General features: G+C 37.3%; 4 protein-coding genes across 10 annotated transcripts; 3 read left to right on the plus strand and 1 right to left on the minus strand.

Moving 5' to 3' along the window:
• Positions 1-174: 174 nt before the first annotated feature.
• Positions 175-3,031, plus strand: LOC140761594 (F-box protein SKIP24). Its single transcript, XM_073098993.1, has 5 exons — positions 175-486; positions 585-758; positions 1,437-1,599; positions 1,689-1,824; positions 2,608-3,031. The coding sequence occupies exons 1-5, from the start codon at positions 272-274 to the stop codon at positions 2,625-2,627; spliced, it is 708 nt and encodes a 235-aa protein (XP_072955094.1). The 5' UTR covers positions 175-271; the 3' UTR covers positions 2,628-3,031.
• Positions 3,032-4,053: 1,022 nt separating this feature from the next.
• On the plus strand, positions 4,054-7,306 carry LOC140761495 (uncharacterized). 2 transcript variants are annotated; one of them, XM_073098848.1, is made up of 5 exons: positions 4,054-4,649; positions 5,583-5,692; positions 5,800-6,023; positions 6,459-6,781; positions 6,896-7,306. In XM_073098848.1, exons 2-5 carry the CDS (start codon positions 5,605-5,607, stop codon positions 7,053-7,055), a joined length of 795 nt encoding a protein of 264 aa, XP_072954949.1. In that variant the 5' UTR covers positions 4,054-4,649; positions 5,583-5,604; the 3' UTR covers positions 7,056-7,306. The 2 variants fall into 2 exon arrangements, with proteins under 2 accessions (XP_072954949.1, XP_072954948.1); XM_073098847.1 differs by having other exon boundaries at positions 4,054-4,630.
• A 442-nt stretch (positions 7,307-7,748) lies between these two features.
• LOC140760774 (pentatricopeptide repeat-containing protein At1g59720, chloroplastic/mitochondrial-like) lies at positions 7,749-10,597 on the minus strand. The gene is made up of 3 exons (XM_073097776.1): positions 9,630-10,597; positions 8,294-9,382; positions 7,749-8,131 (listed from the first exon to the last, which is right to left on the minus strand). The coding sequence occupies exons 1-2, from the start codon at positions 10,587-10,589 to the stop codon at positions 8,555-8,557; spliced, it is 1,788 nt and encodes a 595-aa protein (XP_072953877.1). The 5' UTR covers positions 10,590-10,597; the 3' UTR covers positions 7,749-8,131; positions 8,294-8,554.
• A 1,810-nt stretch (positions 10,598-12,407) lies between these two features.
• On the plus strand, positions 12,408-18,152 carry LOC140760776 (type I inositol polyphosphate 5-phosphatase 10-like). Of its 6 annotated transcripts, none has more exons than XR_012104486.1 (13): positions 12,442-12,586; positions 12,804-12,877; positions 13,038-13,107; positions 13,520-13,585; positions 13,723-13,795; positions 13,892-13,996; positions 14,196-14,805; positions 14,895-15,088; positions 15,168-15,276; positions 15,678-15,826; positions 16,136-16,347; positions 16,985-17,113; positions 18,099-18,152. XR_012104486.1 is itself a non-coding variant. In XM_073097778.1 (12 exons), exons 2-12 carry the CDS (start codon positions 12,848-12,850, stop codon positions 16,994-16,996), a joined length of 1,644 nt encoding a protein of 547 aa, XP_072953879.1. In that variant the 5' UTR covers positions 12,408-12,528; positions 12,804-12,847; the 3' UTR covers positions 16,997-17,286. The 6 variants fall into 6 exon arrangements, 3 of the variants coding, with proteins under 3 accessions (XP_072953879.1, XP_072953878.1, XP_072953880.1); XR_012104485.1 differs by lacking the exon at positions 18,099-18,152 and adding an exon at positions 17,198-17,283 and having other exon boundaries at positions 16,971-17,113; XR_012104487.1 differs by lacking the exon at positions 18,099-18,152 and adding an exon at positions 17,198-17,283.
• The last annotated feature ends 5,139 nt before the right edge of the window (positions 18,153-23,291 follow it).

The raw sequence follows: 23,291 nt of genomic DNA on the forward strand, positions 1-23,291 counted from the left end.
TTTAATATTTTTTGTTGACACCGTGGAGATTTTCTATACTTAAGAAGTTCGATGTGTACCAAAAATAAGTGAGATAGTTCATGTGTGTATAATTATCCTAAATTTTAAAGTAGATAGGTTTGAAAGGGTATCTATGGAAAAAAAAACTTTAATATATATATATATATTCTTCGCCCAAATCCTCTCTTGTCGATCCCATCCTTCACGTTTCTCTCTTCCTCAAATTAAGCCCTAAAATCGATTAAATATACGCCAAAAATTGTCCAAATCCATGTCGGTTCTTCCCGACGAGCTCTGGAATCGGATACTCGAGATCGTTATCTCCACCTCCCGGTTAGGTTACCGCGACCTCTGCTGCCTCGCCATCGTCTCCCGCCGCCTCAATCGCCTATCCGAAGACTCCTCCTTGTGGGCCACCCTGCTCGCCCTCGATTTCCCCTCCTCCGACCCTCCTCAATCCCCTTCCAAATCGCTCTACAAAACCAAGTACGAATCGAAGCATATGGGTATCATATATTTTTTTTTAATCTTTATTAAGTTTTATTTTGGATTTGTTGTGATGCGGGTTTCGATGGTGGAGTTAGGTTTGAGAGGGATAAGGCGAGGCGAGTTGCGGCTATGAGGCGGCTGGTGCTCAGCGCGGAGAGCAGGGTGGATTTGTCTCGGAAGAGGTTGGCGGATTTGGAGGATAAGATGGTGAGGGAGAATGCGAGGTTGAAGGCGGCAGTGGAGGAGATGACAAATCTGGAAAGGGTTAAGTGGGGTTCTGCTCTAATTCATATAGTTCCAGCTTCTTTCTTGTTATTGGTAGTTGAATTATTTCATGCATTCTTTTGCACAATTTGATCTAGTTAAATAGTAATTTTAGGTGCTCTAGCTGTGTGCGTTGTAGTTTTGTAGGTTAGTGAAATCTATGATAACTGGGAGAAAAAAAATTATATGATCCTTGTAAATAGATTATCTCTATGTTTCTCTTGCAGCTCAGAACCACAGGAATGCTCATAGATTTTACTTGAGGGGAGTGGCTTACTTGTAGTAATCTGTAGAAGTTTGGAATATGAGATTTTGTACTTGGAATTAGAAATATAACCAAATACCTCTTTGGATATAGTGTGTTATTGTAAGTATTTTGGAGATGAAAGTCAGCATCAAGTTTAAGTAAGATAATTTGGTTATAAGTAGAATTTTTTTTAAGGTACTAGTTTTCAGAAACTTCTTATGGAAGCGGAACAGTTTTGAAGATCTCTAACACGGTTCTTGAAAGGCACAGAGATTAATTTGCTGAACAGTTCTTCAATTTTCTTTCTTGACTGTCGTACCTATATAACTGTTGGTTACATGAGTTTAAGCTGTCACTCATTGACTGTGTTAATCTTAAGGAAAAAAAAAAGAATGCTCAGAACTACGTTGACAATATTTAGTTATGATGTCTCCAGGAGGGCATCTGTGGCATTAAAGGTATGGCAACCAGAAGTTGTCCGTGGCCGTCAAAAGCAGATAGTTGAGCAATGCACTGTGCCTGTTGACTCTCGTCTTAGTTCTTTATTAATGGAGATTAGAGTTTGTAAGCAACAAATTGTGGGATTTGTCAAGACCTACGTATGAGTCTGGCTCACATATTGCTGTCTATTCAAAAGGATTGGTCAGGGATAGACTTACTATCTTCATGCTTTTATTAACATTTACAGAACAATGAGAAGCAGAAGTTGAGCGAGTACAAGGAAGCTGTGACATCATTGAAGTATCATCCACTCCAGATCAGTCAATTAGGTTTGACCTTAAAAGAGCCGAAAGTGAAAGGAAAGAAGTTGAAGCTTTGTGAGAGTAAGTGTTTGTTCAATCTTAGATATTTAATTTTTGGTAGCAAAATTTGGTCTTTATATAAAGTCATATGTGTTCTTCTATGCATGTTTCCTTGGGTATAAACCTTTTTGTATTTTTGATATTAAAGAAAATAGGAAGCTTTCTCAAAATCATAAGAATTACCATGAAAACTCATGCCCATAACCTTTTACATATGTACATGTAGTAAATATCCTTGATTGTCTTGCACAACCTTCCTTCCATACAGGTTAATTAGCACTGACTGTCATGCATGAGCAGATAAAAGGAAGCAGAATGACTGTACTTGTACAGAGAGTTTGGAGGGCTCTCCGGTGAGTGAGCACTTCCACATTTTTGGCAGCCCATGTTACCCAGGGATTGTATCCCTTTCACAGTCGGCACCTGATTGGTGCATATGACTTGCACCCTATGCATTTCATCTTTAACCTGCTTTCTGTTCATGCAAACCTCAAGATACCTTCAGTGTACATCCTAAATGACGAATGACGATTGCAATCCTTCTATATACCTTGAGATTTGTTATATGCAGCTTTTGCCACTATAGATCATGTTGCAGACTTGCACAAAGCAGCGAAGCAATTTTTTTTTCCCCTTAATATAAATTATAAATAACTATGTACAAGTTAGGAAACAATATGCCGATACATGTAGAAACCTGTAATAAACTTGCAAAAATTCTAAGTTTACACCTGTTCCAAACGACTTAGTATCATGTTTGTTGCAAATCATCTAAACCGAGTTATTTGGCTCCATTTCTTGCAGGTGCTGAAAGTTCCAGATAACTTCCTACAGGGACTCATATTGTGGTTGATGCTTTGGAAGGGAACCCCATGGGTTATGGTGCATCTTGTTGCTTGCGTTGTTCGCTTATGCCTTGCCATTGATGGAATCATGAAAATGCTTGAGCTACCATATTTCTGCTTGAACAATGCTTAAACTGTCCCGGCATCTCTCTTCTATTCATATACGCATTGTCTTACTGAATGTAAATGCTCAGAACTCACAGAAAGTATACATTTCCATGTTGAACTATCAGAGTTCTGGTTTCACTTTTAGTGTACAGATGAGTATCTTGGCATATATGTCTAGTGATGTCTACAATCTGAATGCAAGCAAATGATAATTTTCAAGTGTTGTACATGTACACAGTGACAGTATTCATCTATGCAGTCCTTTGCTTATTCTAGTTACAAGAATCCTGACATCATACGATCTTGCTAGCCTTGTGAATACTAGGGTAATCGAGTCAGTCAGGAAAACACTAACTTGGAAGTAAACATATTGTGAACATTTTGTTTGAAAGGATCAGGTCATTCTTTGTATGAAGTTCTATGTAACCTCTTCATTTCATGATTGTCGAGTCGATTTCACGCAAGTTTTGTTTAACATTCGATTCTGTCTCGGATAAATTGTGGGCAGTCAAAAATCGAATTGATGAATGTCATCAGATGTGATCATGTTAATCATAATTGTATATTATGAATTCAGGTGTGATCAGATCCAATTCCTGCCCCCTCGTGTTAAGTTAATCTTTTTTAAGAAACGGGTCCAACTCAACTTCCAATCTATGGGCAAGTTTTATTCGGATTACTAATCCATGGGCGACTTTGATTCCAATCACCTAATTCTTTTCCTTTTTATTTATATATTCCTGGATGGAATAAAGCTTATAAAAGCTACCAAACTACATTATACCCTTAAAATATTACTACTCCACTAATTAATTCATTATCCTTGTTACACATTTTTGGAGTTTTTGACCACCGCCCAATTGTTTTTTTTAACGTCTTATATGAATCGTAATAAATTTTATCACGATGGATTTAGTTTAGTAAAACTAGGACTTTTCCCAGCACTGACTTATGTACCATGTAGTTGTATAAATTGAAAGGTAAATTATTATAAAAAGAGTTTAAAACTTAGTAATTTACTTAGCAACTTCACAATGTTTACGTTAATATGATTCAACTATTTTATCGTAGTAAATTTCACCTAGATTCGTAGATAAATTTCGAATTGAATTCGATGTCGTGAAAAGAAATTAGGAGGAGACTTTTAAAATAAGCTTAAAAAGGAAAAGAAGATCTGAGAGTTTTGGGTAAACGTAGTTTGGTACAACTGGCAATTTGGATATCGACGACACCGTGTCGCTAAAATGCGCCAATTTGGAGGCTATAAATACGATATGTTATCCCGTGACGACTCTACCCTCCGTCTATACTTCTCTGATCCGAATTTTATCCCCTTATCTCCGCCCCCGTTTCCCAAATCCTTTGATGGGCTAATCCTTCGCACGCGTTCTACGAGAGCGATTCCGATCTGAATCCAAGACTTGTTTTCTGTTTTCCTCCTCCGATTCCGTCTTCGTTCTTGTCCTGCTCGGATTTGTCGTAGCTTGAGTTGGATTAGGATTTTGTTCTCCCGATTCGAAGAGCATCGACCATGCCTTCGGTGCTCGTCGAATTCCTCCGCCGCCGCGTGGCCGCAGCCCCCGACGTTGCCGCGATCGTCTTCTCATTCCAAGGCGGTTCTTGTTCTCATCGTCTGAAACATTGGAATCCCCATTGTAATCTTAGCTAACATTTGGCTCCTCGGGGTTGGCGGTACCCTAGTCTTCGTCGGGATCCCTCTTTCTTTTCAATCTCTTTCTCTCCTTCTTCTTGTTCCTTTTCTTCTGCGTCGTCACTTCTCTGGATTTAGAACCATTCGCAGCACCGTTGGATCTCTTCTCGTTCTTGGATCTCGGGGATTAGAATTCTCGGGAGCTTTGGTGGTATTGTCAGAGGTAAAAGAATCATCACCTGGTAACTGCCTTCTTTTTTCTTAATTCTTTTTTATAACGTCTTATATAGAGTGATAGTACTGCATGTACTGGTAAAGGTCTCGGCTGTTTTAGAAAATATTGTTATTTGCAAGCAATTTTAAGCAGTATATGGTTCATTTTAGGTCAGCGGTAACCTGATAGAAGTAAAAGAACATTGTAAAGATAAACATTTATTATGCAAACAACGTTCTTCTAGATGTTTTATTTAGACCTTTGTGTTGTACCTTGCTCTGATTGATAGTTAGATATGGTGACTTTCTTGTCTTCTGTTAGATGTGGTGATAGTTCTGCGCCTATAGTTTGATGTTGTAGGTGTTAGGGCCAAATTTGTGTTGACATGAATGCTCTCCATGGTTGCAGAAGTAAGTTGCAATTAGGATTTCTGACAATAAAAGACTCATTCCCTTTACTTTCCAATTGGTCACAGAAGCTGACTCAATTGGGGTTGGTCTTAATCAACTGGAGAATGGGAATACCCTGATTTTGTTTGATTGGTCTGAGTGCTGGAAAGAGGAATATTCCTTGCCATATTTGAGATGCACCTACCTACCAATGGGGCAGTGCTTTCTTGATACTCAAAGATAAAGTCTTTCCTGTTCTTTTGAATTGACCTCATTTCCAGTTCCAGTTTAATGCTGTTTCCTCTGCCATAGTTCTGTTCAATTTAGTTAGTGACTCAGTGGGGAAATCATTAACAAATTGAATATTATGGATAACACTTGTGTGTTCTTATTGCACTTCTTTCGCCACCAATAACTGAGTTGTTTCCTCCCCTAAATATGGTGGTGACTGTCTGCTTGTCATATTACTATTTGGTAATAAAGATATCTATGGGTAGCTGTCTCATTTTCATTCTACAACCACTAAGAATATTTTTGATCAAAATTTTCTTCTCATTGAAATTGCTCTGCAGAATTCCTCACAATAGAATTTGGATGGGCAGCTCTGAACCTTTTGCTAGTGCAATTTCTGAAGATGTTGGCTGTAACTTGTGTTTTCACAGTAACATCTGTGGGGAATCAGGTGCAGAACATGGCCAATTTACTTCTTGCATTGGTTTAAAATGATCGTCAAAGAAATTACCTTTGAAGGAACTTGACATTATCTTTTTTTTGTCTTTTTTGAGACAGATGGTTTTTCTGTCCAAGAAATTGGAGTAACTCTTAGCCAAGTGCTGCATGTTCATGACGAGAATGAGCTCGTTCACGATGACCTTGCTTCAAGTTCAGATGATACCTGTGATGAAATGGAAATGCCGTCTCTTCCTCTTAATTCAAACTTGTCTGAAGGCTTGAATAATTCCGAAGCAGTTGCATATCATGAAGTGGGAGAATCGCATCTGCAAAACCTGAATGTAAGTGAGAGTTTATTCGCCAAGTGTAACTATGGGCAACAAAAGTCCTAATTATTTAAGTCCTGGTTTTTGTTCTCCATCTGCGAGCTATATATTATTGTGGAGATATTTAGCATTTTCTTTTCTGTCAGTTTATATAGTTATATCAAAATTTCCATGCTTCATAGGGAAAGTGATTGTAGTTTTGGAATCCTGCTTATCTTTCTATAAAAATATAGTTAATGGGAAAATTTGTGAATCACTTGTTAGTGGATAAGGGAAGTGATTGCAGAATATGATATCTGCTGTTGCTAACCTAGCTTTGGAAAGGGTGTCGGGTATTTGGATTACTTGAATCATGAGTAGATTCTACCTCACTCAGGGGAAAACACCAAAATTAGAAAGTTTTTTCTGTTAAACTTCACTCTGATTTATTTCCAAATGTTTATTTTGCAGGTTGGTCAAAAGATTATCTCTGCAATAAAAGGAAGCCGTGCACAGCAAGGAATACTATTAAACTCAAAGTTGAGTGTGAAATGGGCACAAGATGTCTATGATCCACCTGTTACCTCTGAATCGCACACTGTGAAGGGTCACCGTCAACGTCATAAGTTTATTAAGGACTACTACAAGCACAAACACACCAAGTCTAAGAACTCTCGCAACAGCAGTGACAGGAAGCATATTCACCGGAGCAACAGCAACGATAGAAAGCATGTTCACCGAAGCAGCAGCCACAGCAGCAGCAGCAGTCGTGCAATTGATCAACAAATGCTGAGGTTCTCTTTCTTGTAGAACCCTACTTGTTACATCTTCTTTATTGCTGATACGATTATTCTACCTTTTGTATCATTCTCGTACCTAAACTGCTTTTAGTCCCCTTCTCTTTTCAGGTTGCAAGATGAAAGATCGTTAGTGAGTAATTTTTTTTTGTCGAAAGTGGAGGATGTCCTGGACCATCCAGTTGGAGTCCAGGAGTTTAAGTGTCGAGGTAGCTTCTGTGTAGAGTCATCACTTGCTCCAGTGCGTCTTCCGCTTGGAGAGGCTTCCTGAGTGAAAACTGTAGAATTGAGCGACATCTTTTCTCTTACTCCGAATAGCTTCAGAACTTACCTGGTGCCTGGACACTTGTTTTGCTTCTTTATTTGTTAAATCTCTTCCTCTTCAGAACATTATCTGGTGCCTGAATACTTGTTTTGCTTCTTTATTTGTTAAATCTTCCTACTTGTAATCGTTTTAAACCTGAATTTTAAGCTCTTGGTTTTGATCTAATAAGAAAATAAAGATGAAAATCTATTCATATACAGTGCCGTCTGTTATATTTTCGATTGAAGTTAGGACACTGTTGAGGGTTTGGCGATCTGCAGGCTTTGGATTGGTCACAGGATGTTTGTCAATCTGAATGGGTTCTCATTGGAATATAAGTTTGAAATTTGAATCCTATTATATGAGCGATGCTCTCACCTTTGATGTCGAGATCTATCCTCGATTTTGCATTAATGGGATGTCAGGTAAGATTTGCCAGTGTGACATAAATATCTGACTTGGACAAATCTAAGCTGTTAATTTTCTTTTCGTTGCACACCTGGGTTTATTCTGTTTACACCCTATATTTTTATTATTTTTAATTCAACCTTGTTTCTGTTTATTAAATCATAGAAAACACTCTTTTCACACTAAAAACGTAACATAAGATGCAAAATGAAAGAAAGAAAAAGAAAATTCCATTTTCCAAAGCATAAGAAACCCTCATTTTAGTAATGCTGGGACCGCTTCCAAAGAGAGCCATAAAGGCAAACAAGATAGGAGAAGCATCTTACATGTTAAACATGGTGAGCACTGCGCACTTGGCACCAAAATTGATAGTTATCAACCTAAAAGACTAAAATACATCATTAAACCAAAATGCCAACAGGGGCATGAATTCATCAGTGGTTGATGCCTTCAATTTTCTCCAGCTTATGGCAGAATCTCTGCAGGTTTCCTGGACTTGATTGGCAAAATGGCAAAACATAACTTGCTTTTCTATGTTAGGCTAGTGTTCGACGGAGTATCACTTTCCTGCTGTATCTTCAGCTTTATACAATGCAACGAAGAGCTATGACGAGCATCCTGTCAGCCTGAGCCATCTGATACAAAGGGAAGCAGCTCATATCAATCTTCACACTCCACAAAGAATTTTATTCCCATTGCAAGTTATGTAACATAATAATGGTCACATTTTAGTAGCAGCACAAATTGAAAAGGGCTTTTAAAGATAGATGCTACCAATGCAGTTTTAGTGTTCTTACCTTCAAATGATCCGTCAAACTACTGCTCTGCAAATATTCAGCCCTTGCATCCGATTCAAAATCAAAGCTTAAATTATAATTCCTGCTTTTTTTAGCATTGGTCTAGACTGAAAGAAGTGCCCTTGTCTCAACTTGTCCATCTTGCATTATAAGCAGGTTAAGCCATAGCTCTCTGAAAGAGGAGTTAACCCTCTATGTGTGGTTGGTCTTACATACATTGTGTTTGACGAGGCATGCTTCACTTATCCATAGGGAAACCAATCACCAGAAATCCTTGCAAGAACAAGTTCCCTTGGCAAATCGATGGAAGCGAACGCGGTCTCTCACAACGATTTCTCTATCGTATGCCTCACTTATTATCTTCGTCACCTCATGGCAATCCCCACAAAATCTCAAGTTCTTCACAACCCGAATCACATGAGGTGCCTTGGTTTTTAACAACCCATAAGCAATGGCTAACCTCTCACTGTGCTCACACAGAGCACCTTCTTTTTCCTCTTCACCTACATCATGCAGAACGGCTGAAGTCCTTGGCTTGTGGCCGGCAAGTCGGACCCGCTCAGCTACATCCCTTAGTACCTCCCTTATATTCTTGATTTCAGGATGTAAGTCATCACTCACCACAAATTTGTGCAGGAAACCATCTATCTCTATAGAGCTGCACCCAGGAACCACCTTACAACCATGATCCTTCATCTTTTTCCTCATATAGCTCACTTTATCCCACTGAGAGCTTGATGCATACAGGTTGGAGAGAAGAACATAATTCTCTGCATTGAGTGGCTCTAACTCAAGAAGTCTCTCAGCTACTGCTTCTGCTTTATCAAGATGCCAACTGTTTTTGCATGCCACCAGAAGTGTCCTCCAAATTATAGAATTTGGCAAGATGGGCATGGAAGCTACAAATGAGTAAGCTTCATCCAGAAGACCCGATCGACAAAGTAGGTCAACCATGCAACCATAGTGCTCCATCAATGGTTCAAGCCCTAACTCCTGCATAGTGGACCAAAATTGTCGTCCATCATCCACTAGTCCACCATGAGCACAGGCAGATAAAACGCCAATGAAGGTCACATGATTAGGCTTCACCTGAAAGCAACCAACAATCATAATAGAATCAAATAAGAATTGACAAAACTCAGATTCATAAAACCAAAGAATTATTTTATTAATCAAACAAGATTAATATGCAAAACATATGCATGCATATTTTGGCCATAGAATCTAGTTGAAAGTGCAGCTTTTATCAATATTTCCTCTGTCAATACTTTATTTTGCATAACAGTTATTTGGAGAATGTTGTACTGCATAATATTTTATGTATATAGGGGCAAACCTTCAACTCCAACATTCTTGAGAAAAGCTGCAATGCCTCCTTCACAAGACCGTGTATTGCCATACCAACAATCATGGAGCTCCAAGCTTTTGTATCCCGTGTTTTCATCTCATCAAACACCTTCATTGCCCTCTCAACAGACCCGCACTTGGCATACATATCGATCAAAGCAGTACTGAGCTCGAGATCAACTGTAATCCTCTTCCGATCTATAAATGCATGGACCCACCTTCCCAAGTCCAAAGCTCCTGCTTTTGCACAAGCCGAAATGACGCTAACCATCGTGACCTCATCTGGCATTACCCCAGCTTCCTGCATTGCCCGAAACAAATCCAATGCCTCATTAACCAACCCAATCCTTGCGTATCCACTAATCATTGCACTCCACGCAATCAAATTCTTGTCAGAAATCTCATCAAAAACTAATCTTGCAGGTGCAATCTTCTCGCACTTGGCATAAAAATGCAACAAACCAGTCTGCACAAACGGGCTCGCATCAAGCCCGTATCTCAATGCATGGCAATGAATCTGGCAGCCTTCAAAGAAGGCAGAAACCACTGAGCAGGCTTTTAGGACGAAAGCAATGGTGTAACTATTCGGGTCCGCGAAGCCCCCCCGGACCATTTGCTTGTACAGAAATATGGGTTCTCTGCACGGGTTCTGGACTTGGGAACAGCCCCTAATCATGGAATTCCAAGAGAAGACATTTGGGTGGGGCATTTCAGCGAATACGCGGCGGGCGTAGTCGATGTCGCCCGAGGGCGCGAGGGCAGAGAAAGCCAGGACCTTGGAGAGAGCGAAGAAGGAAGTGGGAAGTGGGTATTTGAGGAAATGGGCGTGGATCTGGCGGAGAGTTCTCATATCTGGGCATCTTTGGATTACAGAGGCTACGCGTTCTTCCAAGAGATGGCGAGGGGAAGAGAAGGAAAGGTTTATATAGGTTTCAGGGGATGATGGCATAGCAATGGCGTAAAAGAAGCCTTAAGTTTGTTTCGGGTTATTGGATCCAAGAGGTATTTGACGCATGGACTTGCACGGCGTCAGTCAAGTTACCAATTTACCCTCTTCCTGTAACGAAGAGAACCTCCATTCCATGGGGGCATCACGGTAAATTGATTGTATACCGCATTCGACGGCTGAGATCAGAGGCTGATGTGATTAAGAGTAGAGAGGAAGGTTTTTTTGTATTATTATTATTTTTATCTGAACAAAGCTGATAATAATTCTCCATTTATTTTCCTATTCACTAAAGGATTTTTAAATATATATATATAAGTGTAATTTTCAAACTTAATGAATAAAAATTACTTTACTTCTCTACTATTTTTTATATCACTAAAAATTATTCTGAACTTTTTGATATATCTATCCAACAAAAATAAAAATTATTTAAGTTATTTTATCATTAGTATTAACAAATTATTTTTTGAGAAAAATCTTTGAATAAATCGATAAAAAATAGAACGGGAAAGATGATGGGTAAACCATTAAGATTTTTAAGAGGCGATTAGGGTAGAGAATTCATTGATGCTTGTCTTAGCGGCTGTGAAGGAGATAATTCAATATTTTCAAATCTCTTATAGGTGGGTACTAATATTAACCGTCTTTATAGGTACCGAAAACACAATGTTACATTCAACTCTTACTATAGAAACCATAGCTATTCGAGAAAGTTTTAAGGCGATAAAGAATTTTTATCAACTTACTAACATTTGGGTCGAGACTGACTCCATGATCCTTAAAGATATACCGTGTGAAATACACCAGCTACCGTGGGCGTTGGAATCTATAGTGTCGAATACTTTTTTCTTTTAAAAGCTTATCAAAATATAAAAGTTATCCATATGTTTAGAGAAGCTAACAGATATACTGATTGGCTTGCTAATGCAGAGACGACTTTTGGATTTGGTGTTACTTAGGTTAGAGTAGTCCCCTGCTTTTTGTAACTGAGACGACTAATCTATAAAAATCTCTTCTTTTTTTTAATCTCATAAAAGAAATGAAAAAAAATACACCTAATTTATAAGAAACAAAAAAAAAACTAGTAAAGGGTAAAAGGGTAAATCCGGAAATTAATTGCCTCGGGTGCAAACACTCATAAAAAGCCCCATAACGGAAGCTCTGCCGTACGATATCTTCTGCTTGATTTCTCTTTACCGAGACGCCTCGTGTGCTGGTATCTACTTATTGTTCCGCAGGACCACCGTACCTCACCTCCAACTCCTTGACATAGTTCCCATTCTATTATTTATTTTTAACTCCTATTACTTATTTGTTTCCATACATTAATGAATAATGACCGCCAGAAAGAGCCATATTGTCTTATTAATATAATTTTAAGGATATTTAATAAGACAATATCACTTATTATTTCTATAAAAGTTTAACATTTTTTTTAAAAAAAATCTAATTATTAATAGAGAGTAGTTAAATGAGATAAGGTGTAATAATAAAAGAGAGTAAACTAATTTTATGTCAAGATACATGGAGATAATAAAATGAATTTAAGTAGGGCTCAGAAGGGTTAATCTAATTATTTATATATATATATATATATATAGATAATATTAATTTTTGCAAAATAGAAGTCCTTAGATTGCTAAACTGAGAGTTTGACGACTTTAAAGAGGAAAAGATATTACTTATAAAGAAAGTGGTGATCACATCATGGTATAAAATAAATGAATACATAAACCGAAGGTCATCTGGCGTTCCGCAGGAAGACGGTTGGTACGGTGATCCCACGCTACTTGTTTATGTATGCTTTCCCTTCTCCAAGACTGGCCGGGTTTGGCTGCGTCATTTCGTCGAACAAAAAGCCTTCCTCCACGTGAAGCGCACTTCCTTCCCCCTCCCCGCGTCAATCCCAAAGGAGAAGACGGCGTTGCTCTCATGGCCGGTGCGTCGTAGCCCTCTCTCTCTCTTTATACCTTCGAGAGGAGAAGATTCAGGTTCAGGTCAAGTAGCTCGCTTTGCTTCCATGGAAGAAGCATCATTGGTTCTTCGGCAGATTTTGTGCTTTTGGATGCAGCATTGACTCGCCTTGTTTGTAAATTTTTTGCAATATTATTCGCTAGGAATGTTGCATGCTTGCACAATTCTAATTGCGATATTATTGTTTGTAGTAGTTTTTTTTTTGGGCTGAATGTAACGCTTGGATTCTTTGGTTTGCAGTCACTGCTGTGAGAGGCTGATCCTGGAGGAGTAGTTTCGCAGAAATGACCTTCACAAATGATGGAAGAAAGAAGGTCTATCTCTTACTTTTATCCTATTCATTTTGTATTAGTCTTATTTAGTATTTTTATTTTCAAATTTGCAATGTTGGTGTGGATGTATGAGGTGATCAAATTTCTCTCTTTTCCAACATAATATTTATATTACTTGGCTTTTCTTCTTTGTGCTTGCCAGTTCCTTCCGAAAGTCTTTGGGATGAAAGAGAAGAAAGCATCAAAGGGTTCTGAGAGCTCAATTTCCTCTGGTTGGTTGGCTCTTTCATATTTATGTTTGATGCCTTTTGTATTATAAAATTCTGTCAGTTTTAGATCAAGATGTTTGAAAAGACCATTTTTTTTTTTAACAATTTAAGGTTGCTTTCGCTAAGCAGTAGTTCTTTCTGGCTGTTGACATTTATCTATCCTATTTAGCTGAAGTGTTCATTGGGAGAAAGTATTGTAAAGATAAAATTTTTGAACCTTCCAAGAATCTGCAACTTCTGTGGTGAAAGTAGAAATTTAGTTAAAATTGTGCCCAGTTAACAAAATAAAGCTAACAAGTAAAAATTTAAAAATAGATAGTTCTCTAACTGGAATCTAGTATCCTAGTTTGTGCAATCTATTACCTTTTCTTCTCGAAAATCATGCTTATAGTTGACTGTGCTTTATAAATGACAGTTGATTTTGGAGGGAGTCCAACATACTCAGCATCAACATCTCCATCCTTCTTCAAAAGCTTTTCTGGTACTTGCTTCAGTCAATTAGTTTCTCTATTCTTCTTTTTTTTTTTCCTTTCATTCTCTCTTTTATATACATCTTTAAGTTTATCCTTCATTTCTTTAACTTTTCTTCTTCTTCTCTTCTTCTGTAATCAAATGAAGCTGAGAGTAAGAACCTAAGCTTCAGAAGCTTATCATCTCCAGTGCCGAATACTATAAATACCGAGGCCTTCAGGTACATTGTTATAATTTACTTTTCTTTGGTAAAGAATTACCTCTAGTGTCTATTCTTTTATTATTTCTCACATTTCTGTACTTTTTCTACCCCTAGGATATTTGTTGCAACATGGAATGTTGGAGGAAAAGCTCCCCATCTTGGGCTGGACCTCAATGAATTTCTTCCTGCTGCTGATCATTCAGATATTTATGTATTAGGGTAAGATCATTCTTCATACATTTAAATCTGATCAATGAACTATTGATATCCTCTCTACCTAATAGATCCTTACCTGTAAACTAGCTGTTCAAATTATTGGAAAGAAATGCTTGGTCACCGTTGTCATGTTTGTCACTTTTTTTGTACATGTCATGCATAGGATGAACACCTCTTGCTTTTTTGCTCTCTTTTCAAACAGATTTCAGGAAATTGTCCCTCTGAATGCTGGAAATGTGCTTGTTATAGAAGACAACGAGCCAGCAGCAAGATGGCTTACTCTGATAAGCCGAGCATTAAATGGACCTACAGAGGCTGATGCTGATACTTTCTCCTATAGTTCATGTCCCTGTGCTAATTCAGATTCTTCGCAAGATTTTAGCTTCAATAGTTCAACTTTAAATCACTCAAAGACAGCCAGTGGTTCAATAATCTTCCAGAAATCTTCGCTGAAAGTAATAAGCAAAGCATTTAGGACATCCCAGGGAAGACGTCTCAAAACCTGCAATTGCCCCGCAGAAGTGACTAAGAAATCTTATAGAGATTCATGCTTCAGGTGCCCACAACCATATCCTAGTGAAAGTGACTCCTCAGAGGAAGAGGATGAGGAATCATCAAGCAGTTTTACAGTGGCCGATGAAGTTTCTGCTGTTTCTACCACAGGTGACAAGCTAAGGTACAACCTCATAGCTTGCAAAAAGATGGTGGGGATTTTTCTCACTGTGTGGGTGAGGAGAGAGCTACTCCAGAACATAGGTCATCTTAGACTCTCTTCTGTCGGGCGTGGTATTATGGGCTATCTTGGCAACAAGGTGAGAGCTGACTCAATTATGTTTCATGATCATCCCCCTTTCTTCAAGTTTTGTCCCTTTGAATGAACTATTCATCTTCCTGTTTGCAGGGGTGTATATCAGTGAGCATGTCGTTACATCAGACGAGCTTTTGTTTCATTTGTACACACTTAGCTTCTGGCGAAAAAGAAGGTGATGAGCTTAGGAGAAATTCAGATGTTACAGAGATCCTGAAGCATACACAGTTTCGAAGGATATGCAGAAGGGCTGGACGGAGAATCCCTGAGAGAATTCTTGAACATGAGTTAGTATTTCCTCACACAAATTGCTTTTAAGTATCTTATTGTTCTGCCAATTAATTTTAATTCTCTTTTGCATGTCAGTCGGATCATATGGTTAGGGGATTTGAATTATCGGATTTCCTTGAGCTACTCGGAGACCAAGAATCTTCTGGCAGAAAATAACTGGGATGCTCTTTTTGAGAAAGATCAGGTAACTGCATTATATTACCTACTGTCTTCTTAAACTGATTTCTTTATCAAAGTGACAAATAACAAGGAGAGGAAAGCAGCAGCAAGAGAAGAGCTTGAGTAATATCTATTTAATATCTATAGAGAAGAAAACTCATGAAATGAGGATCAGAAAAGTAAAACTCAAGTTGTCACCCCCAAAGAGAAGGGCTCAAAGGAATAACTTGAATTTAATGGCGCTTCTAGACTTAGAAGTAGATATTGTTTATGATTGATTGGCCACCTTTTTCCTCCTGATTAGTTGACTTAGAAGCAAATAATTTATATCTTGGATGAACCCCTTGGTGCTCAAACTTTCAACACTATGTACTCAATCAGGATTCAATATATATATTTTTCTTGACTTTGTTACTTCTTTGCTAGCTTAAAATTGAAAGAGAAGCTGGGCGAGTGTTTAAAGGGTGGAGAGAGGGGAAGATCTACTTTGCTCCCACTTACAAGTACTCCTCTAATTCAGATGCTTATGCTGGAGAAACTGTGACATCAAAGAAGAAGAGAAGAACCCCCGCATGGTATGTCAGATTTGTCGTCTTATTTTCACCTTTACAACTTCCCATTAAAGGAGATAGTTATCTCATATTATGTTCAATTTGAATTTCATAGATGACTATTTTTCTCATCGCCAAAATATTGCATGCATTAAGTCCTGTAAGATCGTCGGCTAAATGCAATTTTCTGCTAAGGTCTATTTGCATATTACATTGACATTGTATAAAAACTAGTAAATCATTGCAGTTCAAATTACTTATACAGTTCAAATAATTTTCTCTGTCTTCTGTCCTCCCTATGGACTTACAAGCCCTTTAACTATCATTTTTTAGGTGTGATCGAATATTATGGCGTGGTGATGGGATTGTGCAGTTGTCTTACATCCGAGGAGAGTCCAAATTTTCTGATCATCGTCCAGTCTGTGCAGTTTTTATTGTTGAGGTTGGGGTACATGATGGCAGATTGAAGAAGGGTTTATCAGCTCCAAACATGAAAATTGGTGCCGAAGAGCTCCTATCTCAAACTAGTGACATCCCTAATGAAGGTACACACAACATGCAAGTAACAGATGACTACTTGTCCGCATTAATAAATATCTATCTGGGAGACACATATAGTGCACTCACCAAACAGAACATGCTCAGTGTCTTGTCGCTACAACTTAAGCATGAAAATAATAATCTAAATGGGCTCGTATCTAGATATCCTACTATTGTCTAAAAATTTCACCTTGCACTTGCATCAATGTTATTAGGTCTAGCAGCAGTCCAAAACACTTTTCTCAAACTATGCTTTTCTTTTGTTATATGATGTTGCTGTCATGTGCATTGGTACTTCTAGTGTGTTATTGAAATTGGGTATTCTATTAACATAAGATTTAACAGTTAATAAGTATAGTATCTAGTTATCTACAAACATAAAACAAGATGGATGGGGGATGGCTGATGGTTTCAACTTTTGTCCCTTTATTCAGGCATTTCTTCTTTTCTGCTAGTATAACTTCCAGTTACTGATAAATTAACTAATTTCTGTTAACACGGATTCCTATTATTGATGAGCTTTGACAAATCTAACAAGATGGCTATTACATTCCCAATTTCTTTCCTAAATTATTGCTTTTAAATTATTCCTCTTGTTTTTTCACATAAGGCACTGATAAGGCTTTAGTTACTATTATGCAGGCACCCACATGAAAGGTGAATAACCGAGTAAGACCAGAAGAAAAAGAGTATGTGGAACACATTAAGAAACACTCCGAGAGATTTGTACAGGCTTATCAGCAAAGTACTTTTGAGTGCAAAACATTATTGGTTAGTATGTTCTTTTATACTATTATTCATTGATATTCTTTTTGACAATGGTTGTTTACAACTCTGTATTATTCTTTCTTCAAGATCTCTTTTTGCTTGTCTTGGCTTTGCAAGGAGAAGGTACTCCAAGAATACTGGTGTAATGATGTTCACTAATTTTTCAATCTGTTCCAGTTCTGTGTTTGATTATATCTGGCTGGAAAAGAAAATGTAATCCTTCCTCTGTTGGTCCACTGTGTGACTGTCTATTGCCTACAATCTTTTAAAACCTTGAAATTGTAACAGGTTCACAAAAGTACATACCCAAATCAATCTAATCAAGATAAAAGCAATAGCATTATTGATCAGTCTCCATGTTCTTTGCATCAGAAGAATAAGGTAGGTTGGATGTTGCATAGTACGACAGCACTCTTGTTTTATGTTCTTCATCACACTGCATTTGGCAAATGAGATGAATTGAAGCTTGTCAATTTTGTAATGTGTAATAAGATGAAGAATTTGGTGAAGCAGTCAATGCTCAATTGAAGAAAACTTATTTAGCCCTCATTTCACTATCTAAAACAGGAAAAAAAGAACTGAAAAAAAGACATCCTTTTGGATTTGTTTCCCTATCCAATTCCATTATCAACCTCATCTAACTGAATCATTGCTACTTTGTCCAAATTAACTCAAGAGTAGATACTATGCAAAGTTAAGCAGGACTGGCACTAAGAAATAACTTGGTGGTGGCCATCCTATTCATTGAAGCAGAAACCGCATTCTTCATGCCATATTAAAGCCTGGCAAAAGCTCTTGGCCTTAAATGTTATAAATAAATAGCAACAGAACTCTGAATGTTTCAAATATATGATAAGAACCTCTCCAATCTAGGTTGATAGTATTTAGTTATGTAAATGAACAATAGCTATTTGTTGTTCCATGACTTCAATTGGAACTGTGATCCGCTACTCAGAATCAAGATGTTCTCACTAATGTTCATTGTCAGATGAACCAAGCAATATCCGTCAGCAGTGTCTCCTTGTTGGGCAGTGCATCTGTGAGATAGAGTAGCGGCGAACCGTTACTGCTGAATTCGTCATCAATAGCAGTGTTGTGATCAGATGCTACTGGCTCAAATGGACCAGTTTCACTTGGCATGGGCATGGGCATGGGCATAGGCATAGGCATGGCCATGGGCTGCTGCATGATATTGCTGATATGTTGAGAAAAGTTGCCACTGTCATTATAATTACCTGGATCAGTTTGAATTGTGTGTTGAAGAGGATCTTGATTTGATATCATAACTTGATCTGGATTGGTTGCTGATTGAATCCCATTGAAGAAATCTGGACTGGGTGTCTGCTGAATATTATTTGGAACCATAGTTATTGCTGTCTGAAAAGAAGATCCATACATCTGAACTGCATTCTGAAGATGGTTTGAATTGCTCCCATGGACAAGACCACTGTTGTATGTTAAGTTGCCCACGTTACCATAGTTTCCATAACAATTTGGTAAGATTCCCATCAAATTTTGTGCTGCAGCTGGAGAGAATATAGAGTTTGATGCATAATTATTTGAAGCATCAATCGATGAGGATATCACCAGTCTATTGTTCTGGTCTAGCTGAAGGCCAGTGAACCGAGTACTTCCTATAACTCCATTGCCAAAATTGAAACTGGATTGACGATCATTTCTTGAAATCAGATTAAATGGCTGCTGCACTGTTAGCTGCACTTCCGGCTGCTTCGTAGGGATTAACTCATTCCTTCTTTGCGCCGAAGGGCCGGGAGCATCAGGATGGAGCTCACGGTACAATTTACTTTCCTGATCAATAACAGAGTTCCACAGAGAAGCCTCTCTCCCGTTCATTCTATCCTGGAGGCACTTGGAATGCCTGACAAGCGCCGTAATCTTTGCGAAATCCGGTGCCATGTGGTTGATTATTGCTAGCAGGACACTCACCTTGCATGACTTGCGGAGATCATGCGGCTTCTTGTACGGCGACGGGCCATGATGCTCCTCTGTTGTGGGCCACCAAGGTGGTGGAACACCCTGGTCTAGTGGGAACTTCCTCTGTGGAGGATCACAGTGTTGCATTAGAGATGAGAGGAGTGACCCAAGAGTTGTATCCGAGAACCTCAGCAGTACTTCATAGGTTGATTCAGAGGTGTCATCCTTGGACATAGACAGTGTCAGTGCATGTTCATGGTAGAATTTCTCGACGGCTTTCAGTCCGTCCTTGTCAAACTGAATCGTCTCCTTCCACCATCTGTTCAGGCTATCAGAAGCGCCGGTTAACTGTTCACCGTCGGCGGTTATGATACCGTACACAAAGCCGCCAACGCCATTGCTGAGCTCCATCATCTTATGCATGTTCTGGATGACCTTCTCCTCCAGATGTCCAATCTTGCTTCCCATGCACGAGTTGTCTGTCTTTCGCCGTTTGCCAGCCTTCTTGAGCTTCTCTTCCAATCGCCATATCTTTGCCTTGTACTTCTTGATTTGCTTATTAAGATCATCCAAGTCTTCACTGCTCTCGACTTTCACTGCGGTGGATGGACCAGCCTCAGCCTCACTTGGGCCAGCAACTTGAGCAATGTCATCGGCTCCGGTATGTTCCTTCCTTGTAATTTCTATAGCTTTGCTCGAATTCTCCATTCTGTCCATTGTCTCTCTAAAGCAAAGAAACTACTAGTTTCAGTCCTTCCTGCATAAATAAGAGAAGCTGATAGTAGAATTATGTCATACTGCAAGATTTTAATCTTACGCGATCCTGAAATTATCATAGTAATAGAAGAGAAATTAAGATGAGTAATCAATCCATTAGAACTATTTGAAGAACGCTATGTCTTGCAAAATACCTTCTTGACCATATAAGATAAACAGATGAAAAGAAGCCAAACAAGAACAATATGATTTTGTTCTTAAAAGAATCCAAAACCTTCATATGGTACATACTACTATCTTAAATTAATACGCATTGGAAGCTTATTAATCATCATTTACATATAATATTACTTATTATCAATGTAATATAACAATGGAAATGAAACAAACCTAACAAGAACAATATGATTGTTCTTAAAAGATCCAAAGCTTCGTATGGTGCATACTACTCTCTTAATAGGTACTGAAAGCTTATAGTAGAACTTAAAAAGGCCTGTAATATTAATCATCATATACATCATCTCTATAACTTTACTTCTTGTCAATGTAAAATAACAATGGAACAGAAACAAACCAAATATGATCAATATGATTATTCTTAAAATATCCAAAGCTTCATATGGCACATACTACTGAAACTTACAAAAAATTAAGAAAAAAACAAATAAAAATGGAAAAAAAGGTACTAAAATTTTATATAATAACTGAATTCATGTAATATTAATCATCATATACATCATCTCTATAACATTACTTCTTGTCAATGTAAAATAACAATGGAAAAGAAACAAAAATAAAACACACCAAATGAACTTGACGATAGTGAAGAAAAAAAGAGATTAATCACAAGTAGAATAATAAGAATATAGATGAAAAAAATGAAAAAAAAGGAGATGACATAAACCTTTGCAATGGATCCTTGAACCACTAATGGCTCTTTTGACTCTTGCTCTTTCCTACTCTATAAGATATAAGAATGGAAAGAAGGTTGCTTTGACTCTTGAGGTTAAATAGTGTACATCCTTAACACTGGTAAAAAGGGTGGTGAAATCATTGTATAATAGTGAAATTACCATATTACCCTTGATTATAGATTTTTCTCTCTTTTTATCTCATTTTCTCCTTTGTGTGTTAAATGATAACTTCATCATTCTTGTTATCTTTTCATAGACTATATATTGCATATAGGTAAACATCACAAGAATGGATTTGTGGAATTTATGGGAAGGGTTCATCTTTATGTGTTAAACATGATCAAGCTTCGTTAACACAACCTTCGATGCATGTCGCTTCTATAGGAATATGCATTAATATTTATTACTGCAAATTTAGGTATCGGCGCATTTAGTAACTACCATGTCACATAAGCTTTTAGTAGAGTTTTACATTATTGTCAGGTGACTTCATTTTCTCTCGCAATCCTTTTTCTTTTCATCAAATTTTAAACATACAAATGATATTAATAGGCATCCTTAATTCTTCCTGAAAATCAATACCAGAATTTTTATTATTTCATTTTGAATTAGAAAAAAAAAAATTTACTAGATGAAAAGGGTACAATAGTCTTTTCACATAGTTATACAACTCTTTGCCCAATAGTAGAGTTCTTTAACGACTATCAATTGGGCCCTCACCAAATTTATTCCTCACTCGCCATATCACAAACTTTCTTTGGTTTAGGGAAAATAGAGAGGAAAGATTGGAACACTTCAAATATAGCAAGTTCTAGTCCGACAAGAATACCATGTCATTGACCTAATCTAATACTGGAAACTGAGATATTCCTAGTCTTACTCAATAAATGATTTCCTAGAAAGAAATTACTCAGCGAATATTAGATGATATCCAACTGTGGAGTTTGTGGTAAATGGCAGGTTTCAAGTTCCTGAGTTGTCACTGGAAAATTTCAGGAAATTAATGATGAGGTAAGAAGCTGAGAATTATCATTGGGGATTTGTCAAACAGGATACTAAAATTCTTGGATTCTCACTGAGTTTGAGCTACTTGTATTCTGATCCCTCATAGTTTTTTTTCTTTTTAATTATAGATTTTTTTTTTCATATAGTTAAAATATAATAAAAACAGTATACTTAATCTTTGACTATGAATTTGTGATTAGTTTAACCTATAAATAAGGTTAAGATATCCTTGAGAAAATATTCTGGAAGAAGTTTGAAGTTTGTCACTGTATTTTAGGAATTTTAAAAGATTAACTTAGTGTTCCTAATTAAATGTTTCTAGTTAGGTATATCGCTTTGTTAGTGATTGGTTAGAGTGTAATATGAAAATTATAAATAAAAAGATCAGATTACAGAGTTCAAAGTGGGGATTGATGCTAGGTTTCTGTTTCCCTAATTCACTTCCTCTTTCTTCTCTCCGCTGGTGATCATAGACGAAATCACTTGAAGGTGAATGAATCTTTTGTGCCGGTGCAACGGCTTAGGCATAATTTTTTGATGCATTATGTTTCTTCTTGTTTTGCTAGGCTTGTTCAAATTATCTCTCATTTTTCTCTACATATATCAGGATTATAAATTTCTGATTAAATGAATGACATATTGTCTACATGCTTTTCTCAATAAAAAGGAGACAATTATTAATCATATAAATCTCTAAAAATGTAGGGTTTATATTTCATATCATATTTCATATCATATTTATTATGATCTCTTCTTCTATATTTGTTGCAAGTGGACTGATCGAGCTTTTTATGCGGATCAGGTTTAAGGATTTATTTACAGCTCAGCCCACCAATCACTCAGGGGAGACAAAAAATTTTGTAGCACCTACTAGCTTGTGAAATATTAAGCTTGAGCATAACGGGCCGAGTTATAAAATTTATCATATATCGTGGTTGGTGGGTCGAGCCTAATAATCATGTCTATTAGCAATTTTGTTCCTTTTTAGGAGCTTGATATAAACTATAAGAATCTCATTTCAGCCCATGGGCCCATCAATTGGGCTAAATTTATTCCAATAAAACATTTAGATTTACTCATACTAATCTCTCTAATTAATATTTGTTAGAGTTTCTACTTCATAGAGTTGAATTTAAGCTAAATTTGGATAGATTTCAAGCTACTTGATTTAGTTAATGATTAACAAATTTTTTAGATATCTTATTAGGACAGTTTAAGGGTGTTTGGATTTAGTACAGACCGACTATATATAGGTTGATCTGAATAGGCTATTAGATACAGATTAATACATTAATTGTGTATATGTAATAGTTTTTAACCACTATCGTTTAAATTCTACAGTCTCATGTATTTTTTCCCCCTGAACTTATCATGCTCAGTTCCCCCTTAAACTAGCCTTTTTTAATCTATATCAACTTAGATTAGCAAAGAATTAGTTGCTTAACTTCAAATGTGGATAAGAATAACTTGGATTAGCAGGGCTATTATAAGGTTTAATCAGCATATCTAATCCACCATTAAATAGAGTAACCCCAAATCACATGGAATGGCAGCTGAGAAATTTAATGGCTTGTCGAATGGCACATGTGAAAGCATTTACGTCGCCGACT

Source organism: Typha angustifolia, chromosome 6, assembly GCF_048772165.1.
Source record: "Typha angustifolia cultivar Huaian chromosome 6, ASM4877216v1, whole genome shotgun sequence".
Taxonomy (NCBI): Eukaryota; Viridiplantae; Streptophyta; class Magnoliopsida; order Poales; family Typhaceae; genus Typha; species Typha angustifolia.

Excerpts from the sequence above, each read along its gene's own strand:
- LOC140761594 (XM_073098993.1), top strand. The coding sequence starts at position 272 with ATGTCGGTTCTTCCCGACGAGCTCTGGAATCGGATACTCGAGATCGTT. Across the intron at positions 1,600-1,688 it reads TGGGATTTGTCAAGACCTAC|AACAATGAGAAGCAGAAGTT; the intron begins GTATGAGTCTGG and ends TAACATTTACAG. Across the intron at positions 1,825-2,607 it reads GAAGTTGAAGCTTTGTGAGA|GTGCTGAAAGTTCCAGATAA; the intron begins GTAAGTGTTTGT and ends CATTTCTTGCAG.
- LOC140761495 (XM_073098848.1), top strand. The coding sequence starts at position 5,605 with ATGGGCAGCTCTGAACCTTTTGCTAGTGCAATTTCTGAAGATGTTGGC. Across the intron at positions 6,024-6,458 it reads CGCATCTGCAAAACCTGAAT|GTTGGTCAAAAGATTATCTC; the intron begins GTAAGTGAGAGT and ends TTTATTTTGCAG. Across the intron at positions 6,782-6,895 it reads ATTGATCAACAAATGCTGAG|GTTGCAAGATGAAAGATCGT; the intron begins GTTCTCTTTCTT and ends TTCTCTTTTCAG.
- LOC140760774 (XM_073097776.1), bottom strand. The coding sequence starts at position 10,589 with ATGCCATCATCCCCTGAAACCTATATAAACCTTTCCTTCTCTTCCCCT. Across the intron at positions 9,383-9,629 it reads CAAGAATGTTGGAGTTGAAG|GTGAAGCCTAATCATGTGAC; the intron begins GTTTGCCCCTAT and ends GGTTGCTTTCAG.
- LOC140760776 (XM_073097778.1), top strand. The coding sequence starts at position 12,848 with ATGACCTTCACAAATGATGGAAGAAAGAAG. Across the intron at positions 13,108-13,519 it reads TGAGAGCTCAATTTCCTCTG|TTGATTTTGGAGGGAGTCCA; the intron begins GTTGGTTGGCTC and ends TATAAATGACAG. Across the intron at positions 13,586-13,722 it reads CTTCTTCAAAAGCTTTTCTG|CTGAGAGTAAGAACCTAAGC; the intron begins GTACTTGCTTCA and ends AATCAAATGAAG.